Here is a 23,184-nt window from a genome sequence, read left to right on the forward strand (position 1 = left end):
GTGTCCGGGTTGGCGGTGGGGTTCGACCCGTAATGGGGCAGTGCCCCAGCGCGAGGGGAGCTGCTCTCCTCATTGTCCTTGGCCGGTCTGTGTCACCGAGTGCCATGTCTTTGCCATGGGGACTGGTGAGCGATGCTGCAGCTCGTGCTGGTGTGCCCGTGCTCCAGCAGCAAGGGGTTTGCAGTTTGGTGTGGTCAGGGCAGCAGATGTGTCCTCTCCGTTGGTGCAGGTCATATGGCACGGAGGGTCTGCTGCTGGGGGCAGAGGGGTGAAGGACACCGAGTCGTTGCTGGGGGCGTCTTTGGCTGATGCTGCTTCAGCAATCCTGAGCTTTGGGGTTCTGCAGTTCATTTTAGCAGCTTTTGTTCGATGTTAGGTTGGCGTCACTGATTCCTGCCCAGCAGGGAGGAGGAGAAGGTGTAAGATTCCGGGTCCCAGTTAGAGGGAGGAAAAAGATTTGCACTTCCAGGAGCTCTGTGCATTACAGAGCTGGTGCAGTACTTGAGTCTGCTGGACTCAAAATTGTGTAATGAAGCTGGTTCAGTGTTTTTTTAAGATAAATATTTATACTATTTTTAAGTTTAATTGGTTGACTGTTCTTCCCAATATTTGTGCTTAATCCAGGCTTTTTTTGAAAAAGCTGTAAAATATACTACTTTATCAAATACCTTTTTATATACTTACGCCAGTGAGAGATGCTACAGGTAAGAAAGATGCAAATTAATACATAATTTACAATTACAAGTGGCACTTAAGCTGCTATCATCTAGTACTTAACAGAATTTGGAAGGCTGTTTCTGGGAGCACTTGGGATATCGTATAAGGTACCGGAGGGCAGACCACGAGGAGCTGCCGTGGTCGCCTTGGGGACTGTCATCTCCTGGTGTGGGCGGGCAGATGTTCCCACCAGCCCAGGCAGAAGCTGGGAGGTCTGTACCCCAGGACCTCGTCTCACCTGCTGCGTGGGGCAGGAATAAGGATTATTTAAGTATTTTCCTTTCAGGTGACAACAGAAGGGAGATGCTAATAGTGGTCATGCCCTAGAAATGTAGAAATAAAATACCATGCTGCTTTTTTTTTTTTTTTTTTCCCAAGTTGGGATGCTGGAATCTTGGGAGAAAACTGCTATTTATAGTGGAGGCATGTCTGTCATTCTAGCACTTGAACCGGTAGTTGCAAAACCTCTGGTTTCATGTTTCCATACCAGAGAAAATTAATTACTTAATTTTTAGCCTGAGCCCTTTGCTCTAAACATTTGGGGGAATTCACATTAGTCAAAAATTTAACAGTGCCAGCGCTATTTGCTTGGTGGCCGTTTCTGACAGCCCTTCACACAGTTTGTGCTGTAGGAAAGCTTCATTTGGGCTGCGGTAACACTAACCTTTCTGAGGGGCGTCACAGAGCCGGGGTGTCGGTGAGGGAGCCGGGCTCTGCCGGGGACCTGCACCCTCCGCATCAGGGACCCTGCGCGCTCCATGCCAGGGTCCTGCCATGCCAGGCTCCACCACGAGAAAACCTTCTTGAAGGGCATGGCTGGGCTGTGCTGGTGGGTGCGGGTGTTCCCCTGCTTGGGAAACCACTGTTCGTTCCCAAAGCGAGTTTTCAGGCAACTCCTTGCTCAGCTTGCATTTTTTCTTCCTTCACTTCTGGTCTTGTATGGTACCCCGAAATCCAAATCTGGATCTTGGGTTAGTCTCTGGCTCGGGGCAAGAAATTTAAAATGGAGTCACCATAGCAAGTGGCCAGCACTGGAACCGTCAGCTGGTCTGACAAGACATGGAGGCAGTTCTCGGCTTAGTAATTAGTCCATTATCTCACTGACACAGTAGAAGTTTCTGTTGCCACCGCTGGGTCGGGATTCACACGGCTTGGACCTGGAAACGGTCTGTGCTTGGGCCGTGCTGGGGTAAAGGAGTGCTTGGCCCAGAGGTCCATGTGTGATGCCACCTCTTCCTCGGCACGTCCCTGTGTACTGTTGTCTTGTCTTGGTCAGTTGTCCCTTGCCAGCCACGACTGGGTCTGTTCATTAGTGCTTAACTTAGCACACAGGCTCTCTGGTCTTTTAAACATACCTGCTTTGTCAAAGTATGTATTTAAGCCAGCCCACCCTGTTTTTTAAAGAGCAGTCATACATGCAGGTTGGCACTTGGTACAGACATCTTGATATGGAAGTTCTCCCTCTCTCTCCATTATGCAGATTCTAGTATAAAAGTAGAGTTTGTGGCTATGAGAAGCTTTGCCTGTAGGCAGGGGGGCATCTCAGGGAGGAGGAGAATCCCAGAGCGTCCGGGGTCGGCAGGGACCCCTGGAGGCCACCCGGTCCCAGCCCCTGCCAGAGCAGGGTCCCCCAGAGCCGTCGGGCAGGAACGCGTCCAGGCGGGTTTGGGATCTCTGCAGAGCAGGAGACTCCACACCTCTCTGGGCAGCCTGGGCCAGGGCTCGGGCACCCTCCCAGGAAAGGAGTTTTCCCTCCTGTGGGGCTGGAAGTTCCCGTGTCCCGGTTTGTGCCCGTTGCCCCTTGTCCTGTGCGCGGGCACCACTGAGAAGAGTCTGGCCCCCCGCTCTTGCCCCCCGCCCTGTAGCTGTGGCTGGGCATTGAGGAGATCCCTCTCAGGCTGCTCCTCTCCAGCGGAACAGCCCCAGGGCTCTCCGCCTGTCCTCAGCAGGTCCCGTGTGGTCGGTGCAGATCCTGCCAGGCGAGGCAGGACCCTGGCAGGCTCTTCCCTCTGGGTGGTGGCCAGTGCACCCTCTTCCTCCTGGCCACTGCACCGGGACATGTGCCCATCCCTCTGCTTGTTGTCACTGACCCGCTTCGGCTCGGCCGTGCTGGGTACCAAGGGTTTTATTTTGTAAATGTGTCAGGAGTTGCTGGAAAACAATCAAGTGGCTTGCGGCATGAGGCTCTCTGAGGGCAGAAAACAATTTGTTAGTTTTGATTCGCGCACGTGAATTCCCCTGGTAAAACTGCAGATGGCATTGCCTGCCTCGGCCAGCGGCAGAGCGCTCGGCCTGCGCCTGCGTGGGGGCAGGCTGCTTTCCTCTTGAGTTGTTGTTTTACAGTGTGTGAAAACATACATTTTTAGGGACAGATTCAACCTGGATATGTGCTTTTTATATGCTTATTGTTGGCAGGGGTTTCATTATGGTATTTTGCATTAACGGGTGCTCAGCTCCAAAGGGCAGGATTAGTTTGCAGGAATTAGGGGGTTTCTGTGTTACCCTGAATTTATTTGCAGGTTTGTACTGTTTGAGCTGGAATGCTTTCTGCCCCAGTGGGTGGCTTGAGGTGACCGTCCCCCGTCAGTGGGTTGTGGGGAGAGGGCTGCAGGACAGGGCCCGCACGCTGCGTCCTCCATGGGCCCCGGGAAGATCTCCATGTGGGAAACTGCGAAATCGCCGCCATGCGCCTCCGTGTGCGGCAGGTGTTTTCAGGAGCTGCTAATGAGAGCTAGAAGACTTCTCCCAGCTGTAGACTTGTGTCTCACGGGACTCTCGGGCCATGTGTCAGAGCTGGGAGATGCTTCTTGTGGTCTCTGCCCCCAGCCCGCCTGTGAGCAGGATTTACCCCGCTCCCAGGCCTGGCCACAGGCCTTCACCTGCAGTCGACCGCTGGAGCTTCTTCCAACCCGGTGCTTCCACTTGGTTGTGGCGCAGGGTGGTGTTTCACCCCAGTAGGAGTAAGTACGGGCTGGGGAACTGCTTTCCCATCCCTTCTCCGAAGCAGCGAAGTTGCTGTTGGCTTTGGTCACCTCCTCAGGTGGAGGCAGGGACCCCGCGTCCGCGGAACCTGCGCCCGAAGGCTCAGGCGCTTCGCATTTGGTGCCAGCTGGGGTGAGCGGGACTTTCTCAGCTCTGGTGTCCTCGTCTGCTTTGGCAGTGTGTCTGTAGACATGTGGGGAAAAGTTCATCCTGCTGCTCTTCCGAACCTCCTGATCTCAAAGTACCTGCTGAGGCTGGATATTAGTTCTCCATCTTTACAGATACTGAAAATTGAGGCTGGATCGGTGCAGGTGGGTTTGCGAATTTGTCAGGGGATTCTGGGCTTCCTGACCAGGCTCCTCCAGGGACTGGCTAAAGAAAACATCAGCCTCTCTGAGGAAAAACACGGGGATATGTTCAGTGTGTGCAGCCACACTGGTGGGAAACTTCAGCACAGCAAAGAATCCTCTGTAAAGTTTTGCTTCTAGAGGTTTTAGGGTTTTTCCTTCAAAGGTACCTCTGTGATTCCAGCGAAAGGCTGCACGCAGCAAGAACGGTCTCCTCTCTGCTCTGCACAGCAGCATCTCCACAACTTGAGACAAAAAGCGTATAATTTTTGCTCTGTATTTGCATAGTGGAAAATGAGTCAGAGGAGAAAGGGGGCTTTATGGAACAACATTAAGCTAATAGTGGGATCAACAAACTGTATAATAAGTAATTTCCAGTAATTTCTTCTTTATTCCTATTGCCCAAACTGTACAAAGCCGCAAATGGCCCTCGTATCACCCGCAGTGGCACACACTGGGATGAAAGAAAGGGAAATATGGTGGAACTCCTGAAACAAAATCCCTTGAGTATATTTGTATTGCCAGGAGAGATGGATGGTACCAATTAGACTAATTGTTGGGCAAGATTTTTATATTTTGTTGGTTTTTTTTTAATATTGTCTGCAGGTTTTGCATGAACTAATAATTACTCTTCGTTTACCTGTTTGAAAATGCCTGAAGACATTGAAGCCCTTTTGGGAGAATGGCATGCACGGATATGTTAGTATTAAGGAAGTCAGACACTACTGTACCACAAGTTTTATAAGGTACATCTTCATGCAGAAAATGAGAAGAATCAGCCTTCAACCAGTAACTTTCTGAATAAACCCCAGTGTTTGAACGTGAATTGTAAGGGCAATCTCTTCGTTCGTTTATGGCCCTTGGGAGTTGCCCGGGGCCCCGAGGGCAGAGGATGCCCAGGCTGAGCTGTGGGCTGCGGTTCCGGCAGGGCTCTGCCTTTCCCTCTCCTTTACTTTTGGTGTCCCTCGTCCTTATCGAAGGGGATGGAAAGGTCTTGCTTTGTCTTCTCAGCTCAGGCTTGGTCTGAGATTAGCGTTAGAAGGAAGGTCTGGTCAATGAGTGCAGAGGCAAAACACAGTTCTTCTCACTGACTCTCCTGAAACTGAGTGATGGGTAAAAACAGGGAAGGTGGGGAACGGAGCAAGAAAAGGACAGGAAATATTTTTTTATGTTTGTTTCTCTCTTCTGGGTGGCCACTTTAGTTCCTCTTAACTGATGGTTTCTGAAAGCCACTGCTAGAGCTCAGTGTCCAACATCAGCAGTTTGCGTTACTACTCTGCTGCAAAGTGCTAACAGAAACGTGATTTAGCTGGCTGCTTTCTGGTCTGGCTTTTTTAATGAAGAAAATGAGCCTGTCTGCCGTGGCACAGACAGCCTCCGATGGAGGCCAGGACTCAAAAATAAGTGGTGAGGAAGAGCTGCTCGTGAGCAAGCTCCGTCTGGGTCTGGAGCCTGCAAGCCTGCAGGGCTGGCCCGAGCCCAGCCGACTCTGGGGAGATGGGGTCACTGGGGCCAGCGCGCACCAGTGCGAGCAGTGCTCCAGCCTGCTGCCGGCTGGCCCCAAGGCATCAGCCTCTGAATCACAGCTGTTCTCTGTCCGGCCGTTCGGAGGTTGGCTGTCCGTGACCCAGAAGGTGGGCTGTCAGCGTGGGCTGCGCTGCCCCAGAGCTGCTCAGAGGCTGAAGTAGCTGCGGGGGATGCACCAAACCCGGGTCCCCTCTGTGTCGGTGCCGGTTGGTGCTACACCGCGGTTCCTGGGATAATCCCCCGGCTGGACCGATCTGAGGTTTTCCTCCAGAAATCCCTGCGGGCAGAGCTCCAACCTCTATAGCTGCTCTGTGGATGTCTTGTTCTGCAAATGTTTCACATACTTTTGTCCATCTTGGCCGTCCCAGATCCGTGTTCTCTGGAGGGACCGGTGGGAATACAGCCATGCAAAGAGAAGGCAGGGCTGGGCAGGGGAGGGGGAAATGGCAGCTCAGGTAACGTGTCCGTTTATCTCCTAGCTGTGTCCCTCGTGGGTTTGCTTGAACATCTGCATCCTCGAGCAGACCTTTCCCAGCTGATTTCTGAATGCCCTGGAAAGGGGCGCTGGGGTCCGTAGTCATGGTGGAAGCTGGAGAAACTTGAATTTTAAGCTCTAGTCCAAATTGTGTATTTTTGAAATTGTTTGAAAGTCTTCTGTGTGCCCAGAGCCTGTGTGACTAGAGCCCCCCATTAGATGCAATATATTTTCTTACTACATTGGAAAGAACATGTAATTTTTCCCCCTGAGTGGCTGAAGAACTTAAACACGTGTGATTCAGGGCTTTTAGAAGTCTTATGGTGCCCGTTATATGTCAAAAGCAAGGCAAACATATGTGAGAGTGTCTTTTCTGTTGGAGGAGAAAAAAAATCCGTCCTGTTTTTTTTGATGCCTGAAAGTTCTCTTTTGTTTACACAACTTGGAAGTATAACTATACCATATTGTGAAATTGCTAAATATTGCCAGATGTGCTATTTTTGTTTCATACATGGCAACGTGTCTTCAGCTTCTATTCTTGATTAGTAAGTCATTGAATAGCACATTCGAAATGAGATTGCAAAATGTTATGATTAATGGTGTTGACTTGATGGTTTTAGGTAGTCATGAGGGATTTTCTTATTTCCCAAAGAGTTTAACGTTGCACAACTGCTGAAAACATTACCATGCTAATTTGGTGATGTAGCCTTTAATTACTGCTTGTACCATGCCTGCTGTGTGTTTTGCCCCTGTGCTGATTTTGGTCGCCTGTCCCGAGGGCGGTTTGTGCCGCGGGAAGCGCAGGGGCCGTGGTGTGTGCGCCCAGGACCAGGACACCCGCGGTGCCGGCTGCAGGACACCCTGTGTCAGGGTCAGGGTTGAAGACGCTGCCAACCAACTCTAACGCAGAAACCACCGCGCTGGTGCTTCTCAAGTCTCCTGTGTGTGCTCTGTGAAGACCTGGAAAGGGTTTGAGTAGTTGCCACCAGCCGTGATCCGCACTTTCTTTGGCACAGCCAGTAGACTGAAGGATGACAAAGGAGGTTTCCAGCTGACTGCTTCCAAGAAACTTCTCTAGACAGTCAGGATCTCTTCATTCCCCAGGAACTCGGTGGAGATGCCGTGCAAACTGGCCTGGACACCTCAGCTTCCAGTCTCACTGCTAACTTGCCTTCTGCCCTTGAGCTCCCTCCACTTAGCAGCATCTCAGAGGAGACCTGTAAGCATCACTGAACTTGATTTTATTCCGAACAACTGTCACTGCATAAGTCATAACGCTGGCGTCTGCTTGTGTTCCTGCTGCTGGCTGTCACCCTCCTGAGCGGGTGTGAGAGTGTTTGAATTTTGCTTCTGCTTCGCTCTGACGTCTCGCTGTGCATCTCTGGAATGGCCACGAGTGTCTCTCTCTCTCTGCTCCCTCCTCCCACCTCGGCCAAGGTTCTCCTGCTCCTTGTCCTGGCGGTCAAAGCCGTCCGTGTTGCTGCCCGGAGCTGCCGCAGGCAAATGTCGCTGAAAATTACTGCTCATGCCGTTCTCCCTCACAGCCTGCACTGCAGTTCCTTCATGATGCAAACTGTGCTCCTACGCGTTTGCAGTAAAAATGTGTCAGAGAACTTTTCTGTTAAAATTCAAGACGTTTTTTCCGATAAAAATCGTTTTGGTGCTTTTTTTAAAGATGTACTGAGCATTTTTTATGTGTCCCTTAAAATTCTGCTGTAAAACCTGTTTCAGCGGTTTACAATGTGCAAACAGTGCACTGCAGGTTACAAGTTCTCATGTCCCAGAAGCCTGAGCCACACTGTTGTCTCGCTTAATTCTGTGGGCGGTTCTGTGAACCAAACCTAGATTTGCAGAATGTATGACGAGGTAGTGTAGACATAGCCAGTGCAGTAATATGGCTTTAATGTGAAAAACCCTTCAAAAATGGGTACGTACTTTTAGTTTCATCTTCTGAGCGGTGTCTGTCCTGCAATGAAAAATGTGGAAATGCGTGTTTCTGCCCCGTCCTGGCTCCGTGCCTCGGGGCTTTGTGCTTGTCATCGCCCAGTGACCGCGTTCACTGCCGGTCTGAGCTCAGGGCAGCCTCCCTGAACGCAGGGCCAGGTGTTGCTGCAGCGCTGTGGTGTGCAAATGGTCCAGGAACAGCTAAGGAAAGCTAGGTGAAGTAATTAATTTACTGTGCCCTTAGCGAACTTGGCTTTTCTCCTATTCAAAGTTTCTCTAGAGCTGCTTCCCAATTTTGGGAGTTCCTGGAAAGTTTTATGTATATATCTAGGTATGTATAGAATTTTAAGAAAAAAAAAAAGCCCACAGTAACTGTTACTCTTTTTCGCCTGTGTAGGTTCGCCACCTGTAACACCCAGACTGTAAAGGAACAGGCTTGAAAGTAAAGGAAAAGAGAACAAATGTGGAGATTTTTAAGAAGTTGCTCCTGGAGAGAGCGGTGCTCGGGAATGGAGGGAGCTCAGAAGAAGAGGGAAGAGGAGGAAGGAGCTGGAAGGACTGGGAGGGGGACACAGGACGGCGATGACCGTACTCTGGGAGAAGGGGCTGCGGTGACCCAGGGCAGACGTGGCTGATGAGGTGGGACCCCAGCAGAGAGGCTGTGGTCATATGGGGACGGGGGGAGGACGTCCCACCAGGACCACGTCCCACCAAGACCACAGCGTGCTCGCTGCCTGCATGTTGGCGTTTGATGGGCAGCACCAGGGGCTCTGCGGTGCTGGAGGTCACTTGCTGCTGGGAGCAAAGGCTCTCCGGTTGGACTGCTGTCACTGCTGCCCGCAGCGGGGAAGGATGCGGCTCCAGGCACTGAGTTCCTGTGCGCATCTGCGAAGATGCCCCTCGGAGCCTCTCTCTTCCCACGGGCTCACTTGTGGCTGTCCAAAGATTCCTGAATGGGTTCCTTCTGATACTGTTTGCACTGGCCTAAAAACAATAAAGTTTTATATTTTGTTCGTTTCGTGTTATGTTGGGCAGTGGTGGAGTCGCCATCCCTGGAGGCGTTCAAAAGCCGGGCAGACGTGGTACTGAGGGGCGTGGGGTAGTGGGGGTTTGGGCAGCGTTGGGTTGGTGCTTGGACTCGATGATCTGAAAGGTCCCTTCCAACCTAGAGGATTCTATGTTGTGTGTCAGCAATTGGTGGAAGGAACCGACATTTTATAGTGAGTATCTTGTGCATGACTGTCTTTGGCAGCAACTGCCGATAGACAACATACCCGCTTGGCTCTGCGGGTGAGGATGTGGGTTTGGGCGATGCCTGGCTACACAGGCAATGGCTCCTCACCTGACACGCAGTGCCGGCTGCCTTCCCTCCTCCCAGCCCGCACCACGGCGTCCTGGCCCTGCCACCCCTCACAGCGCCCGACGTCCCTATGGCAGAGGATCTGTATCTGCCGCAGGGGAAACCTCAGCCTGGGGAAACACAACCGGGCACAGCCCAGGACACCCCGGCGTGTCGGCAAACAGGCAGCAGTTGCAAGGAGGGATCCTGCCTGCAAATCCTCTTACGGATCTGCCAGATAGCCCCTGCGTGTCCTGTTGGAGTCCACTAGAGGAAAAGCCCATGGGAAAGATGTAATATGTTTTCAGAACGGTTTGAATTGTACGCTGTGACTAGACAGGAGGCCTTCTGTTAACATTCTGGTTTTTTCTCTTTTCTCGCTTGTGCATAGCGCTAAAACGTAAGGAAGAGAAGAAAAAGGAGCAAGTTAACTTTGCAGAGCTAACTTCGCTGCTGGCGCCTCTGAAGGATGGAGTGCGTGGCTTGGCAGGGGCCTGCGAAGAAGCAGCGCTCCCATTGCAGTATTAACTGGAGGAAAGTAACAGTCGATGCTGAGGGCCAGCAGGCTGCTGCTTCCGAGACTCCCAGATTGCAGCAGATGACTATGTACACATCGCTTAGCATTTTCCTAACGGGAGAGAGGGTCTTTTTGTTTTCGAGGACAGCTAAGGGGTGACTTTGGTGCGGAGTTCATGATTCTTAAACCTTCTGTAGACTCTAGATCCACTGTTTGGTACTTGCGATTCCGAGCACTGAGGGTTTTTTTGGATCGACTTTGTTTTGTTTTTAGGAGTGGGTGTTGGTTGATTGGTTTGGTTTGGTTTCTTTTTTAGAGTATTTACAATTTTGGGGGCATTAAGGGATTTGTGTGTGTGGATGTGCAAGTAAATACCTTAATAATGCATTCCTGTAGCTTCTTGATGTGCTTTTTTACCCCTGTGGTTCTAAAACGGAAAATGATCTAGGACAGTCCCATTTCTTCACCCTTGTGAAATACAGCTTCCTGAGCACAAGTTCCAAAAGCGTTCTGTGCTAGAAATCCTTTTAGTGCCTCATTTGCTAGAACTTTGCATTCCTGTATGTGTTAAGTGTTAGGAAATTGTTTTCCCCAAGGATTTGGGGGCAGCAGGGACAATGTCCTGAGAAATCCATACACACTGTCAAGTGTGGGAAGGGCTTGTGCCCGCCGGTGGCAGCGTTGGTGAGGTCTCTCTGGCTGAACGCAGACCCTGCTGCCCATGGCACTGGGGGGACACCAGCTGCTGGCCATCGGGTTCTGGCTGCGCTGGTTGGGCTCCCACGGTGGGCGTGCTGGTCCTGTCTCTTGGTCTTCTGCAATGGGGAGGTGGGGGATCAGCTAACTGCAGACAAATGGTGTTTTGACACGGTGAACAGATTAAAACTGCGTACTCTATGTGGTTTTGGGACTACAATTGCGAGGAGATGTTCTTCAGGTGTTTGCTGCCTTGGATGGTGCTGTGGGAGCTGGGGATGTGCTGTGCTGTGAGAAGCCTGTGCGGGTTTAGTAGCAGAAGTGGAGAGAAGTGGAGAGTGCCCTGCGGGGAGGGTGAGGTGTCTGAGGAGCTTTCCCGGGGGCAGGCGTGGTGATGGTCCGTGTGGTACCTCACCTCCAGCTGTGCTGCCGACAGCCACGCGCCGCTGAACGGCCTCCTTGAGGAGCTGCTGGTGGGGCTGAGATGGTGGTGTTAGTGGTGATCACAGCTAACATGAGCCTGGCCTTGGTGAAAAGGTGGTGGTGGGGGAAGCTTCCATAACTCAGAGAAAAGTCTGTCTCACTGCTATCGGTCCCGGTCAGGACGACTGTGGGAAGTCATTGAATCTTGATACGTCACTGCTCCACAGCCCTTCACTTACCGTCTTCTTCCCTCCACTCCGCTCTCCCTTGTGTCTTCTGAAAGCGTCGGAGTCGCCGGGCAGAGCCAGCGCGGGACCGTTGGTGCTGGCGGTGACGGTGGCGGTGCCTGTCTGTGTCCTCTCGCTGGTGGCGGTGCTGGCGGCGTGCACCCACCGGCGCCGGCGCTGTGCCCGCGGCCGGGCCAAGCAGCCCAACATGGAGGAGCCCCTCTCTGAGTGCAACCTGGTCAACTCTGGGAAGACGCTGAAGGACCTCATCTACGACATGACAACCTCGGGCTCCGGCTCCGGTACGTGGGGCTGCCCTGCTCCTGCCCCTGCGCGGCCGATGGTGCTTCGCTGCCAAGCGTCGGAGCGAGTTTCCTTGGGGCTTAAACCAAAGGCAAACGTGGCACCTTGCTTCTAGGGCGATGGAGAACTGAGCAGAGGGTGCAGGTGGGGACTTATCTCAGGGGCTCTAACACTGGTGACAAGTTTTATGTCACGAGAGATTTTGTGCCAGCACAGTGACCAACAGGCTTGGACACATCTTAGAGCGGCAACAGGGCTTTGTTTGCTCTTTTTTCTCTCAGATTACAAAAGTTGGGTGCGTTGTTCAAGTGGAAGAGTTCAAAAAGGTAACTCAGAACTCAAGTGTGAAACAAAGCGCTGCTGGCTGATGGGGCACGGCTGATAATAAAAGGTACTAAATCTAACTGAACGAGTCAGGACGCCACTCCTGAAATTTTTATAGCGGTGCCAAAATAATGTTTCTCCAAATTTTTGAGTTTGAGCAGAACGGCAACCTTTTTAATATTTTACCTCTTTCTGATATCCTATCTGCTGTGATGCCTCCGTTGCTATTGAGAACCTGGTAAATCAAAGAAAGGCAAAAATGAGGTGGGAATTCAAACATTCCAGCTCATCAGGCTGGTGGTGCGTCTGGTGTGTACAGCCCAGCTTGCAGTAACTAAGAGGTTTTATTTACCTGAAAAATATGTATATCAAGCTTAATTTTATTTATAAGTGAAAAATTCATAAATGGTGCTTAATTTAATTTACTTTATTTTCCATCAACTACATACCCTTTCCGATTAATTTATTGTACTTCCCTGATGTTTTTTCAGAGATAGAATGAGTAAACTCTGGCTTTTTTTACCCTGAAGTTTTAGCTGTTCGTAGGCATCCCTGGGCTAAGACCAGGGCTTTACTGGTGGTGCTGGCAGGCGGTGGCGGCAGACGGAGCCTCGTGCACTGCGCGGTTTGCCCTGATTGCAGCCAAATGGCGATTTTGCTCCTCTCTGTGAGTCGGGGTTGGGCACGGGACAAGCCCGTGGACAGGCAGTAGCGGCTGCAAGGCGTAAGGGCTCTGTCAAGCAACCCGGAGGGGAAATTTGAATAAATTTGAATAAGCTGACCTTCAAACTATAATTTTAACTGCTGATTATTCTGGTCTGTTAAAAGCAAGGTTGTCTTGATTTTAAAAAAATTAAAATAAAATTAGAAAACTTCTTTAAGTCCCAAAGCAAATACAGTATCAAATGAAACGAGGCAGGGGATTACGGCTAGCAAAACGAAATGAAGCGGCTTTGATGCTGTGTTGGTTTGGGACTTAACAGAATCCCTCCTGGCAACTGCCCTGGCGTGGGCCCGGCCCCCGCGTTTGCCGGCGCTCGGTCGTTGTGGTCTGGTGTGGTGGCTCTTTACGCATCAGCCACGGCCGGTCTGGTCTCCTGGTCCCACAGAACAGCAAAGCTGGGCTGGTTTGTGATAGGACAAGGGGTGACGGCTTTAAACTAAATGAGGGAAGATTTAGATGATATAAGGAGAAATGTTTTATGCCGAGGGCGGTGAGCCCCTGGCCCAGGTTGCCCAGAGAAGCTGTGGCTGCCCCATCCCTGGGGGGGTTCAAGGCCAGGTTGGCCGGGGCTTGGAGCAACCTGGGCTGGTGGGAGGTGTCCCTGCCCAGGGCAGGGGCTGGCACTGGGGGGGCTTTAGGGTCCCTTCCAACACAAACCATCCTGTGATTTTTCAGGCAGGCCATGGTGTATGTGCCGGTTTTTCAGACGTTTTTCCACCCCCCACCCCTGTATCTGAGGGGTTTGTAATTCCTGTTGTGACCCACAGTGCGTTGTAGCTCTTGGAGGCACCTGTGGGGCTTGTCCCCAGTGCGAGGGCGTTCGTGGTGTCCCCTGGCAGACTGGGAGGGCCGGGCTGGTGCTGGCACGCACTAGAACCTGACCCCTGGTCTTTGGGCTGCCTGAGGCGCTTCAGCACCGAAGTTGTCTGTGGTGCCTAGTGACAGATGCGATGTACGCTCATCTGGCCAGTAACGTTCAAAAATAGGATTTGGAGATATTTTGGATGGGAGACGACTTTCCCTTGGTACTCTTTGAGAGCAAAGTCATGAGTACAACTCGCTGGAAAAATCTCTTAACTTTGGGATTTAAAAATCACTGGTGAACTATTTCACAAATACCCATCTCTTCTTTTCCAACTAGGTTTACCTCTGCTTGTACAAAGAACAATCGCAAGGACTATTGTCCTGCAGGAAATTGTAGGAAAAGGCCGATTTGGCGAAGTCTGGCGTGGAAAATGGTGCGGGGAAGATGTAGCTGTGAAAATCTTCTCCTCCAGAGATGAACGGTCCTGGTTTCGGGAGGCGGAAATTTATCAGACGGTGATGCTGAGGCACGAAAACATCCTGGGCTTTATCGCTGCCGATAACAAAGGTACGCTGCAAGGCGTGGGGAACCCTGGCTGCTGGCTGGGGACTGCTTCCACTGCCCCGCTCCCTCCCGAAATGCCCCTCCGAGCCCCCAGATGCCCTGCGACCGTCCCTCTTCATTTGTGTGCCTGAGCCGGCCACAAAACGGGGGGGGACGCTTTTCCTGGCTTATTTTTTTTCATAAGTCTGAATAATCTTGCTTCCCCCCGGTAGATAACGGGACATGGACGCAGCTCTGGCTTGTCTCCGAGTACCACGAGCAAGGGTCCCTGTTCGACTACCTGAACAGAGGGACGGTGACGGTGGAGGGCATGGTGAAGCTGGCGCTGTCGGTGGCCAGCGGCCTGGCCCACCTCCACATGGAGATCGTCGGCACGCAAGGCAAGCGCTCCCCTTCCCTGCTCCTCCAGCGGTGTCTGCAAAAACGTCTGTGGGTGAGGTGGTACGGCAAAGCGCTTCACAACCTGCTGTACCGCGAGGAGCAGTATTGGCATGACACTGGGTGACACGGCATAAACAGAGAATAGGAATGTAATCTTCCCACTGTCGCAGTCGGCGCCTTCTTCCACGGCTTCCAGTGGGTGTCTGTGGGGGCAGCTCTCCTAAAGGGGAGCACTAATGAGGGATTTTCTAAATGAATTCGGAGGGTGAACTTGCAGTTCCTCGTTTTGTGTTTTATTCCTGAAATACAGATATTGGAACAAAAATGCCCCCAAAGCTTTTTTTTAATTTGTGGGCATTTAGCAGAGCTTTCCCTAGTGCAAAATAGGCTTTAAGGTTTTTGCGGGGTGTAGTAACAAAGTTGAATAAAACTGTTTTTCCTTCCTTGCTCATAATATTAAAATTGGTGCCGTTGTTATCAAAATTGACGATGTGTCCTCTTTCTGCACACAGGGAAGCCAGCCATTGCGCACCGGGATCTGAAATCCAAAAACATCCTGGTGAAGAGGAACGAAAGCTGCGCCATCGCGGACCTGGGCCTGGCGGTGAAGCACGACTCGGTGCTCAACACCATCGACATTCCCCAGAACCCCCGGGTGGGCACCAGGAGGTGGGTGAGGGCACTGTGCCCATCGCGGGGAAGGCTCCTCCTGGCCCTTCCTCCACCCGTGGCTCATCGGTCATCGTGGGTGTTGGTCATCCCCATGGCATAGTCGGGGCAGGGCATCACACAAAGCAACTGTGGTCTTTGTACAAAATCCCCCCAGCAAAGTGAGCTTTGTCTTCTTTAAAGGTACATGGCTCCTGAGATACTTGATGATGCGATGAACATGAACATCTTTGAGTCCTTCAAGCGTGCAGACATCTACTCTCTGGGGCTGGTGTACTGGGAGATAGCCCGGAGGTGCTCTGTTGGAGGTGAGTTTTCTGGCCTTTTCACTTTGCAATCCAGACCGCCTTTATTTTAAACAAAACAAAATGAATGAAAGGATCCGTGTCCCTGCCCCTGCTGTCCCGCTTATTTTGGCAGTACCTGGCGGTAGAAGTCTGTTGTGGAGCAGTTGTTCAGGGTGGCCCCAAGCGTTCCTCTGATCTCTCCCATTGCCTGTAAAAACAAACAATTAGAGTTGATTCTGGAGCAGCGACTTTGGACTTTGTGTTACCTACGCAAGACGTCTTTCCTAGGAATCACTGAGGAATACCAGTTGCCTTACTATGACGTTGTGCCTTCTGATCCTTCGATAGAAGATATGAGAAGGGTAGTTTGTGAGCAGAAGCTCAGACCAAATATTCCAAACCAGTGGCAAAGCTGTGAGGTAAGAGCAGTTTTCTGGTTTATTACAAAGCATATTTAAATTAAGGCAGAATTTTTCAGTGAGACAAAAGGAGCTCGATGTCCAGCCTCTCCTGAATTTAAATGTGTTGTAGATGTCTAGCTCTTTTTCAGCAGAGGAAACTGTCTTTGCACCAAATGTGAACTCTCTGGAGCACAGGTCTTAATTGACGGTATCGCTGTTAATGACCGTTCCAGAGAGCTACGTTTTATCTTCCCGCATTGCGGGTAAAGCGGGCAGAGCGGGAGGCGAGGGCCGGTCCCTGACGTGTTGCTGTGCTCCGTTGGCAGGCGCTGCGGGCCATGGGCAGGGTGATGCGGGAGTGCTGGCACGCCAACGGGGCGGCGCGGCTCACCGCCCTGCGTGTGAAGAAGACCATTGCCCAGCTCTGCGTGCAGGAGGACTCCAAAGCCTGAGCGAGCTCCCTGGAGGAGGAGAGGGCAACGAATTCTTCTGTTTGTCTTTTAACATGTGATAGTATTTTTATTTTTGGTCTACCTCACATAGCGTGGTTCAGTATTTTGAGTGCCCAAACCAGAGCACTGACATCCACCTTCATCTTTGGCCACTGGAAAGGGCAGCTTTGACTCATCTTTTATACAGCAGGTTGATGACTTGCTTTGGTTTTCGAAAGTAAATTAGACACTAGGCTAATCGCAGAAAGGAGCTTAAAACAGCACGGCAGCGAAACGATACCTTTCGCTATTGCGCTTTTTATCCTAGTCAAACTCCAAACAAATTGGAAATAGCTGGTATTGGTTAAAGCTTGTTTGCAAGACAAACCACACCTTTTATCCTCAAACCAAGTAAAAGACCAAATTTAATCAAGCTTTTTACGTATTTTTGCGCAGGAATCTGAAAAGGGGCTGTCAGTAAAATGCATTTTAAAAAACTATATTTATCATTACCTAAGCAAATAAAAGAAAGATGAAAAGTCCACTAAGTATGTATATTGTGGAAAAAAAGCATCTAGTCAGTTTTTTATTAAATTTTAGTTTTATGGTCTTGATTTAATACACAATATTATAGTTTAGGATTTGGAGGTTTTTTTTTACTCCGTTCATTTGTTCATTGAACATATTGATCAAGGGACAATTTTTAACAGTTAGGAAGACATTATAAAGGCAATACTTTTCCGATAGGTACATAGAGATGGAATGGGAGAAATTCTACCTAAACCGAGAAAGTATATATTTTTAAAAAACAGCTTGCCAATCTGTCGTTGGTAACTTTTTTCTTTTAGTGCCTTTTGCTGTTTTAGGGGGAAGCTTTAACAGAATTAATTCTTGGAAAACTGGGAGCCGCAGCGGCGGCGCCGGGGAGTGGCAGAGCCCGGTCGGAGGCCGCGTGATGGAGCAGCGCCCATCGCTTTGGGACACTAACGCCCTTCTACCACCCCAGTTTTTTGGCACTTAATGTTTCAAATGTCCCCGCGCTCTGGGCCGGATCGCAGTTTGCCATTGTCTGTCACAGTCTAGGCACCTCTTAAAATGTACATTTAAAGCGCTGATGTCCTTGCACGAAGCCAATAGCGCCTATTCGGAGGTTTCATACGGATTTCTGTAATAGCAGCTGGTTGGTGAAAAGCATTAACATCTCTAATTCTATTTCCATAGTACTGCAAGCTGTAAAAGGTGAGGTGTTTATTCAAAATTCACCAATGTTCTGGCATTTTGTGAATTCTGCCCCACTCTGTGGTCCTCATATTTGAATATGGTATTCTAGTATTTTTGATAGCCAAAATTATACGGTTCTTTCAATGTTTCTAAATCCAGGTGATCCACAGAAGTTCAGCCCAGAGTAGCGAAGCTTTGCAAAGATTCGGTGTGGCACATGCAGCTCGGTGGAAGTAAGCCGTTAGCTAATTAACGGTATTTAAGATCAACCTTTGGTATGAAACCTCTTGAATAGGGCTCTTACGTGGGAGAATGAACGTTTACTGAGTGGGCTGGTCAGTACCATTAGCGCTTCATCCTGACACACTCGAGGACATTATGGACTCTTTCTGGAGGTTAATTGCCCCGTAAATAGGCTGTAATGCGATTTACCTGTTTGCCTACCTTTTAGTCTCTGCTGCTCGTGTTAACGATGCAAGTCTTTGCACGGGCTGTTTGCTGAGCGGTGGAGAACGTTTCTACTAGATGTCTAGTAGGTTTTTTTCCCAGTATGCTTTCTGAGATATAATCAACGTTGTCTTATAGATTTAATTGCTATGTGCTTCAGCTGCATAAACTACAGCAGGGAGCTCCACAGGTGCGTGCTGTGTGAGCTGCTGGAGGGGTCATCGTTGCGACTGTATGATCCAAAGTGCGATGCTGACTTGAGTGTCAAAAGCTTTGCAAAAGATCCAGCATTTGTTCTTGTAGAACGTAACTTGAAAAAAATCCTTATGTTAAAAAGGAACAATCAAAGATTTATTTTTTTTTAAGTGGGAAAAGGAAGTGTTTTATCCATTGAAATCAGCTCTTACTGAATTTGCAGAATAAGGTGTCTGAAATCAATGGTAGCGGAGTAAAAGTAATTTTAAATAGTATGTCGATTTAGGCCTGTTTTCTCAAAAGTATTTAAACTGTGCAGGTGAGATGAACTTCTCAGAATTGCTTTAGCACTCGGGAAGGTGCATGAAAGGGAATGGTCCGTCCTTCCAGAGCTCTCGACACTTACAGACCCCGTTAGCTCTTTTCCGAGAAAAAATAATCAAATGTTTGTGAACAACCAGAGCAGTGTGTTAAAATGCGCGTTAAACCCAGTGCTTTGGAACGACTAAGGAGAAGGTATCAGAGGGTGAGGCGAGAGCTGTCGCAGGGGTGGCTGCTGGAGCGGGGTACCCGTGAACAGCGAGCGAGGAGCTCCCAGCTGCTGCCAGCCTGTCCCGAGCGTCCGGGATGCAGTCGCACGATCCCAGCGTCGCCTGCCCGTGCTGGAGCCCTAAATCACCAAACACAGAGAGCTGCTCAAAATAGCGCTGAAATACCTGAAGGCGATGGTTTTAAAACAGAAAGTACCGCAGTTCCGAAGGGAGACTGGGAGCGAATGGAGCTCGTCCCGAGCGCCTGCCCGGCACCGGCGGGGGCAGGTCTGGGAGGGCGCGGGGGAGCGGAGGACGAGCGGGGTTTGCCGAGTGGGGAAAGGAACCGTCCCCAAAGCGAAGCCTGTCATCTTGGCAGCAGTCTTGGTGCACTGGGACTCGTTAGTGAAAACTTGATCAGTTGCTGTACAAAATGCAAGATGACCAAGGGGTGCCATTAGCTTCTCTTACACAACTTTGAAAACATGTGATTTTTTTTTTGCCTAAAATGGAGGCATTCTCCACGGGGAGAGTGATCAGAATGCTCTCTAGGAGTTTTTCTTCCATTTCTTCTTACGCGGCGGTGGCTGTTCAGGCTGGGTTTTTTCTCTTTGCCCCCCTGGAGCCTCTGAAAATCGTTGAACCACCCTGGGAAGGCCCCCCCTGGTGCCGGGGGCTGTGCGGGGGGACGCTCTGCGCAGCCGGGCACTGCTGGGACTCTCAGCTCCCGCCCCGGGAGCGCTCAACATCTCCCACACACATCCGTGGCCTCAGCCCTTGGGCGCCGGTTGCCCCCTCGCTTCTCGCTGAGCTGGGTATTTTTTGCACCTTTTTTCTTTTCGGCTGGTGAGAGGTAGATGTAGGTTTCAGCAGAGCAGAGTCAGAGGTGACTGAGCCAAGGGGCTGATGCTGTTGTACTGGGCTTTACCGTGTCTGTAAACTTTGCTCCTTTAAAAAAACAAACCACCCCCCCTTGTTTTAGTGACCTTTTCCCTCAATGTATGTTCGTCCCGTTCAAATTGAAGAACAGAGGTTATACTGGGCCTGGTTTTAGGGTGGCTTAGGTTTCTTCAGAGGTTACTAAAAGTTCCTGCTAATCTTCGCTTACAGCACAACTTCTTCAGCTCTTAGAAATCCTCAAGCTCAAGGATGCTCAAGACCGGTCACCGCATTTAGCCTCTCCTAATCCATGCTTCTAGTTTGGGGGAGTTACTGATTTTTATTTTTTTTTAAATTCACTTCTAATAACAACCGAAAGCTTAATGGATGGAATGTGAACTGAAAGGGAAAGTTAATTAACATTTTCTCTAGCATCTTTTTTTTTTCCCCCTGAACTGCTCCCCCCAAACACCCTTGAGAAATTCAAACTGTAATCTCTTTTGCACTTTCCTATTTTTATAGTAATTTGCACTTAACCATGATCGTTCCCTCGTGTAACCCTATGAATCCTATCATGGTTTAGTTATCGTTATGCCACTTCTTGAAGGGAACACGTTCAGGAATTACAAATAAATTTGTTTAGAAACGTGGCTAGTCCCTACAGCAGGCTGAACGCTGAAGAGAGCGAGGTCCCGACCTGCCTGGGTCTGCTGTGCCCGTCGATGGGCTCGGGGGTGTCCCCAGCGCACCCTTGCTGACGGGCGGGCAGATGTCGTGTTTCTCCTTGCTGCCGGGAAGGGTGCTTTACGAGCGGCCTCCCCGCCGCAGGGGCGCGTTCCGCCGCGGGACCGCTGTCTGTGGCGGGTCGCTGTCGGTGTGGGGGCGGGTGGGGAGATGCTCTGTGGCGTTGGCCGCCGTCTGCGGGTGCTCGAGCGCGTCTTGGTGTAGCGGTGCGTGGTGGTGGAGGTTATGGCGCAGGCCTTCCCGCCGAGGCTCCGTGGCCGGCGTGCGGAGCCCGGGGGTCGCTCTCCGCTGGGGGTGGGAGGACTCTCGCCCTGGCGGGGACCATCCCTGCGTGCTGTGGTACCCCCGGCCCCCGCGGAGCTTCTGGGGAAGGACAGCCCTCTTCGGTTTTAACAGGCAGCACAATTTATGAATGTACGGGAAAACAAGCATTAAGAGGTACGCTATATTTCTACAGAATACAAGAAATGTGCAATAAGTTGTAACCAAAGGCTCTGAATGTATTTTTGGCATAAATAGACTGAATGTATTTTGAATGTAGCTATTACATTTGTGTCTAAATCTGCTGTGGTGTTCAGTTCCAAAAGAGAAATGTGTAGTGTTTTGTCAGTCTACAAACCGGTTTCTGAGTTGTCTGTTTTTTAAAGAAGCATTAATATTTTATCTGGAAGTACTGTAATATTTTAGAACTTAGGATAGCAGTACAATGCTAAAATTGAACCTTCATATTGTGGAATACCTTATCTAGTGTACACTGCGGCAAGTTATTTTTAAAACTATTGCTAAAGTTATTGCTTGATATTGCAGCTGCCCCTGGATGTAAATAATTTGTTTAAATGTTGTATTTTGTATGCATATTTTACATACCAGTATACTTTCGGAAAAATGTGGCGAGTTTAATAAATTAAGCACACTCTGCCATTGTGTTCCCGTGAAGTGTAAAACTATTGTTTTAATGTTCGTTTTGTGAGGGGGAAAGGGTTGTGGGCTGTTTCGGGTAACTTGTAGCCATTGGGGGTTTCAGACACAATCCAAAGCTCTTGGGCCGACGATGCCCCCAGCCCCTCGCCCGCGGTGGCCGCAGCGTGCTGGGCAGGGGGACGCCACACGGGCTGGGGGCTCTGGGGCTCGCAGAGGCCGGGGAAGGGCAACCTCCTGCTGGCCACCACTTCCTCAGCCTCCATCGCTGCTCCCGGATGGTGTGCTGCCAGATGGGGAGTAAGTTGTGTCTGGGGGTACATCCCCCCTGCTTTCGGGCTCTGGTGCTGCTGGGGTGCGTGCAGCGATGCCGTGTCTTGCACGTGCCCTTCCTGGTGTGTAGCAGACATGGTGATGCAGGAAACATCCAGCCTCTGCTCGAGGCTGTGGTGAACCCTTGCTCTAGTCAAGGAGAGCAGCTGGTAAGCACCGGAGCTGAACCGGAGCGTGCTCGCGCCCTCCTGCCTCCCTGTCCGGGAAACGGCCGCTTCTCCCATGCTGGAGAGACACCGTCCTGAGCGAGGGGTTGAGTCTCGTAGGAGCAGAGCCTGTTCTCCGCCTTAGCACCTCGTCTCGCACCTCTGCTGATGTGAACTCGGGCTGAGCTGCCTTTCGCAGAACTCCCTGGGTCCCACTCTTCCACCTCCTTAGGTTTTCAGGGGTGTAAACCCGAGGGAGACCCGCTCACAGACAGGACTTTGATTCCGAAGTCTTTGCTTGCTTGAAAATCCCCCCAACGTAACCATAGCCTGGGGATTTGAGTCAGGCTTTGTTCAAGTTTAAGGCATGTCAAAATGAAATCCATCACACAACTACCCAAGAGTATTGAGTTTTTCATGACTTTTGAAGGATACTGTGGGCTTTTATTTTTTTCTTAAGAAGGCCACTGTATTGTAGACAATTACTTGTGAGTTCGGTCCTTCTGCAGCGGTCAGTGGGATCACAGGCGCGCTCTCCCTTTTGGTGACTGCATGTTTCAAGGCAGCTTTAGTTACCAGGTCTGGTGCTGGCTGTGAAGCGCAGGCTCTGGTTGCTGTACGGCCAGAGGTGGCTCTGGAGCAGGTCCCAACCAAACAGCGGCAGCCCGTGGCCCGTCTGCGAGCCTTGGCTGCCATCCCCTGGCCAGCGCCGGGCCGGTGGCCATCGCCTGGAGAACAGAACGCAGCACTGAGACGTTCCCGCTCCCTGGGAGACCCTGTTGCCCGCAGGCGAGCAGCTCGTCCCTGTGGCCAGGTGGATGCTGCCCTTCGCGGGTACTGTCCCCGTCCCCTCCGCGCCAGCGCGGCAGCCGGCTGGGCGCTTGGCACGCCGGCAAAGTGCCACGGGCTGCCCGGTGGGGAGAGGTGTGGAGAGAAACTGCTCGCTGGAGAGTTTGGCTCAAAAAGAGAAAGGGCTAATTCTGCTTTTTCTTGTTATTAGGTAAACTGAGTCCACAGGAGTCATCGGTACGAACCTGGTCGCAAAGGAGAGCCCTGGCCCAGGCTGCCCAGAGAGGTGTGGAGTCTCCTGCTCTGCAGAGATCCCAAACCCGCCTGGACGCGTTCCTGCCCGACGGCTCTGGGGGACCCTGCTCTGGCAGGGGCTGGGACCGGGTGACCTCCAGGGGTCCCTGACGACCCCGGACGCTCTGGGATTCTGTGAGCAGAGCCAGCTCACCAGTCCCTGAAGGTACGGGCTCGTGTCCCAGGGAGGACGACTCCTTGGTAAGGTGAGTGTGGGCAGAAGCCCTGCAGGCGTCTCGGCCTTGGAAGAATGGATGCTTCGGGAGCAGGTGGCTTTGCGTGAGCTCTGCTCCTAGGGAAGTTTGCCGTCATTTTCTGTGCATGTTAGAGGTGGTTAGCAGGGAATTGAAACCTTGCTGAGGCAGGAACCGCTGCTGCTGTGTCGGTAAGGACACCCCTCCCCGGCAGCGCTGGAGCTGCTGGTTCCTGTCTCTGCTCAGCGTGCGCGAGCTGAATTCGTAGGAACGGCAAAGTAGAAACTGCTGTACCTTAGCCTATGGCGCAGAAAGGCTTTGTTTCATAACGGAAGTGGTTTAAAGCTTTCTGTGACTTCTCTAAGCGGCTGAAGGGGGGTGTACGCACGTGCGCTAATCAGTATGAAGAGG

The 23,184-nt window shown here is 51.1% G+C and overlaps 1 protein-coding gene across 2 annotated transcripts in view; it reads left to right on the forward strand.

Moving 5' to 3' along the window:
• ACVR1C (activin A receptor type 1C) overlaps nt 1-20,994 on the forward strand; it is a 33,910-nt gene extending 12,916 nt beyond the window's left edge. Inside the window, exons 3-9 of one of the 2 annotated variants that reach the window (XM_063341520.1) lie at nt 11,251-11,496; nt 13,687-13,917; nt 14,127-14,294; nt 14,808-14,964; nt 15,148-15,272; nt 15,540-15,670; nt 15,979-20,994. In XM_063341520.1, the coding sequence (XP_063197590.1) occupies nt 11,251-11,496; nt 13,687-13,917; nt 14,127-14,294; nt 14,808-14,964; nt 15,148-15,272; nt 15,540-15,670; nt 15,979-16,104 (1,184 nt within the window). In that variant the 3' untranslated portion in view covers nt 16,105-20,994. The remainder of the gene's footprint in view (nt 1-11,250; nt 11,497-13,686; nt 13,918-14,126; nt 14,295-14,807; nt 14,965-15,147; nt 15,273-15,539; nt 15,671-15,978) is intronic. The other variant, XM_063341521.1, reaches the window with a different exon arrangement.
• The last annotated feature ends 2,190 nt before the right edge of the window (nt 20,995-23,184 follow it).

The sequence above is a fragment of the Chroicocephalus ridibundus genome, chromosome 7, assembly GCF_963924245.1.
Source record: "Chroicocephalus ridibundus chromosome 7, bChrRid1.1, whole genome shotgun sequence".
Classification (NCBI taxonomy): domain Eukaryota; kingdom Metazoa; phylum Chordata; class Aves; order Charadriiformes; family Laridae; genus Chroicocephalus; species Chroicocephalus ridibundus.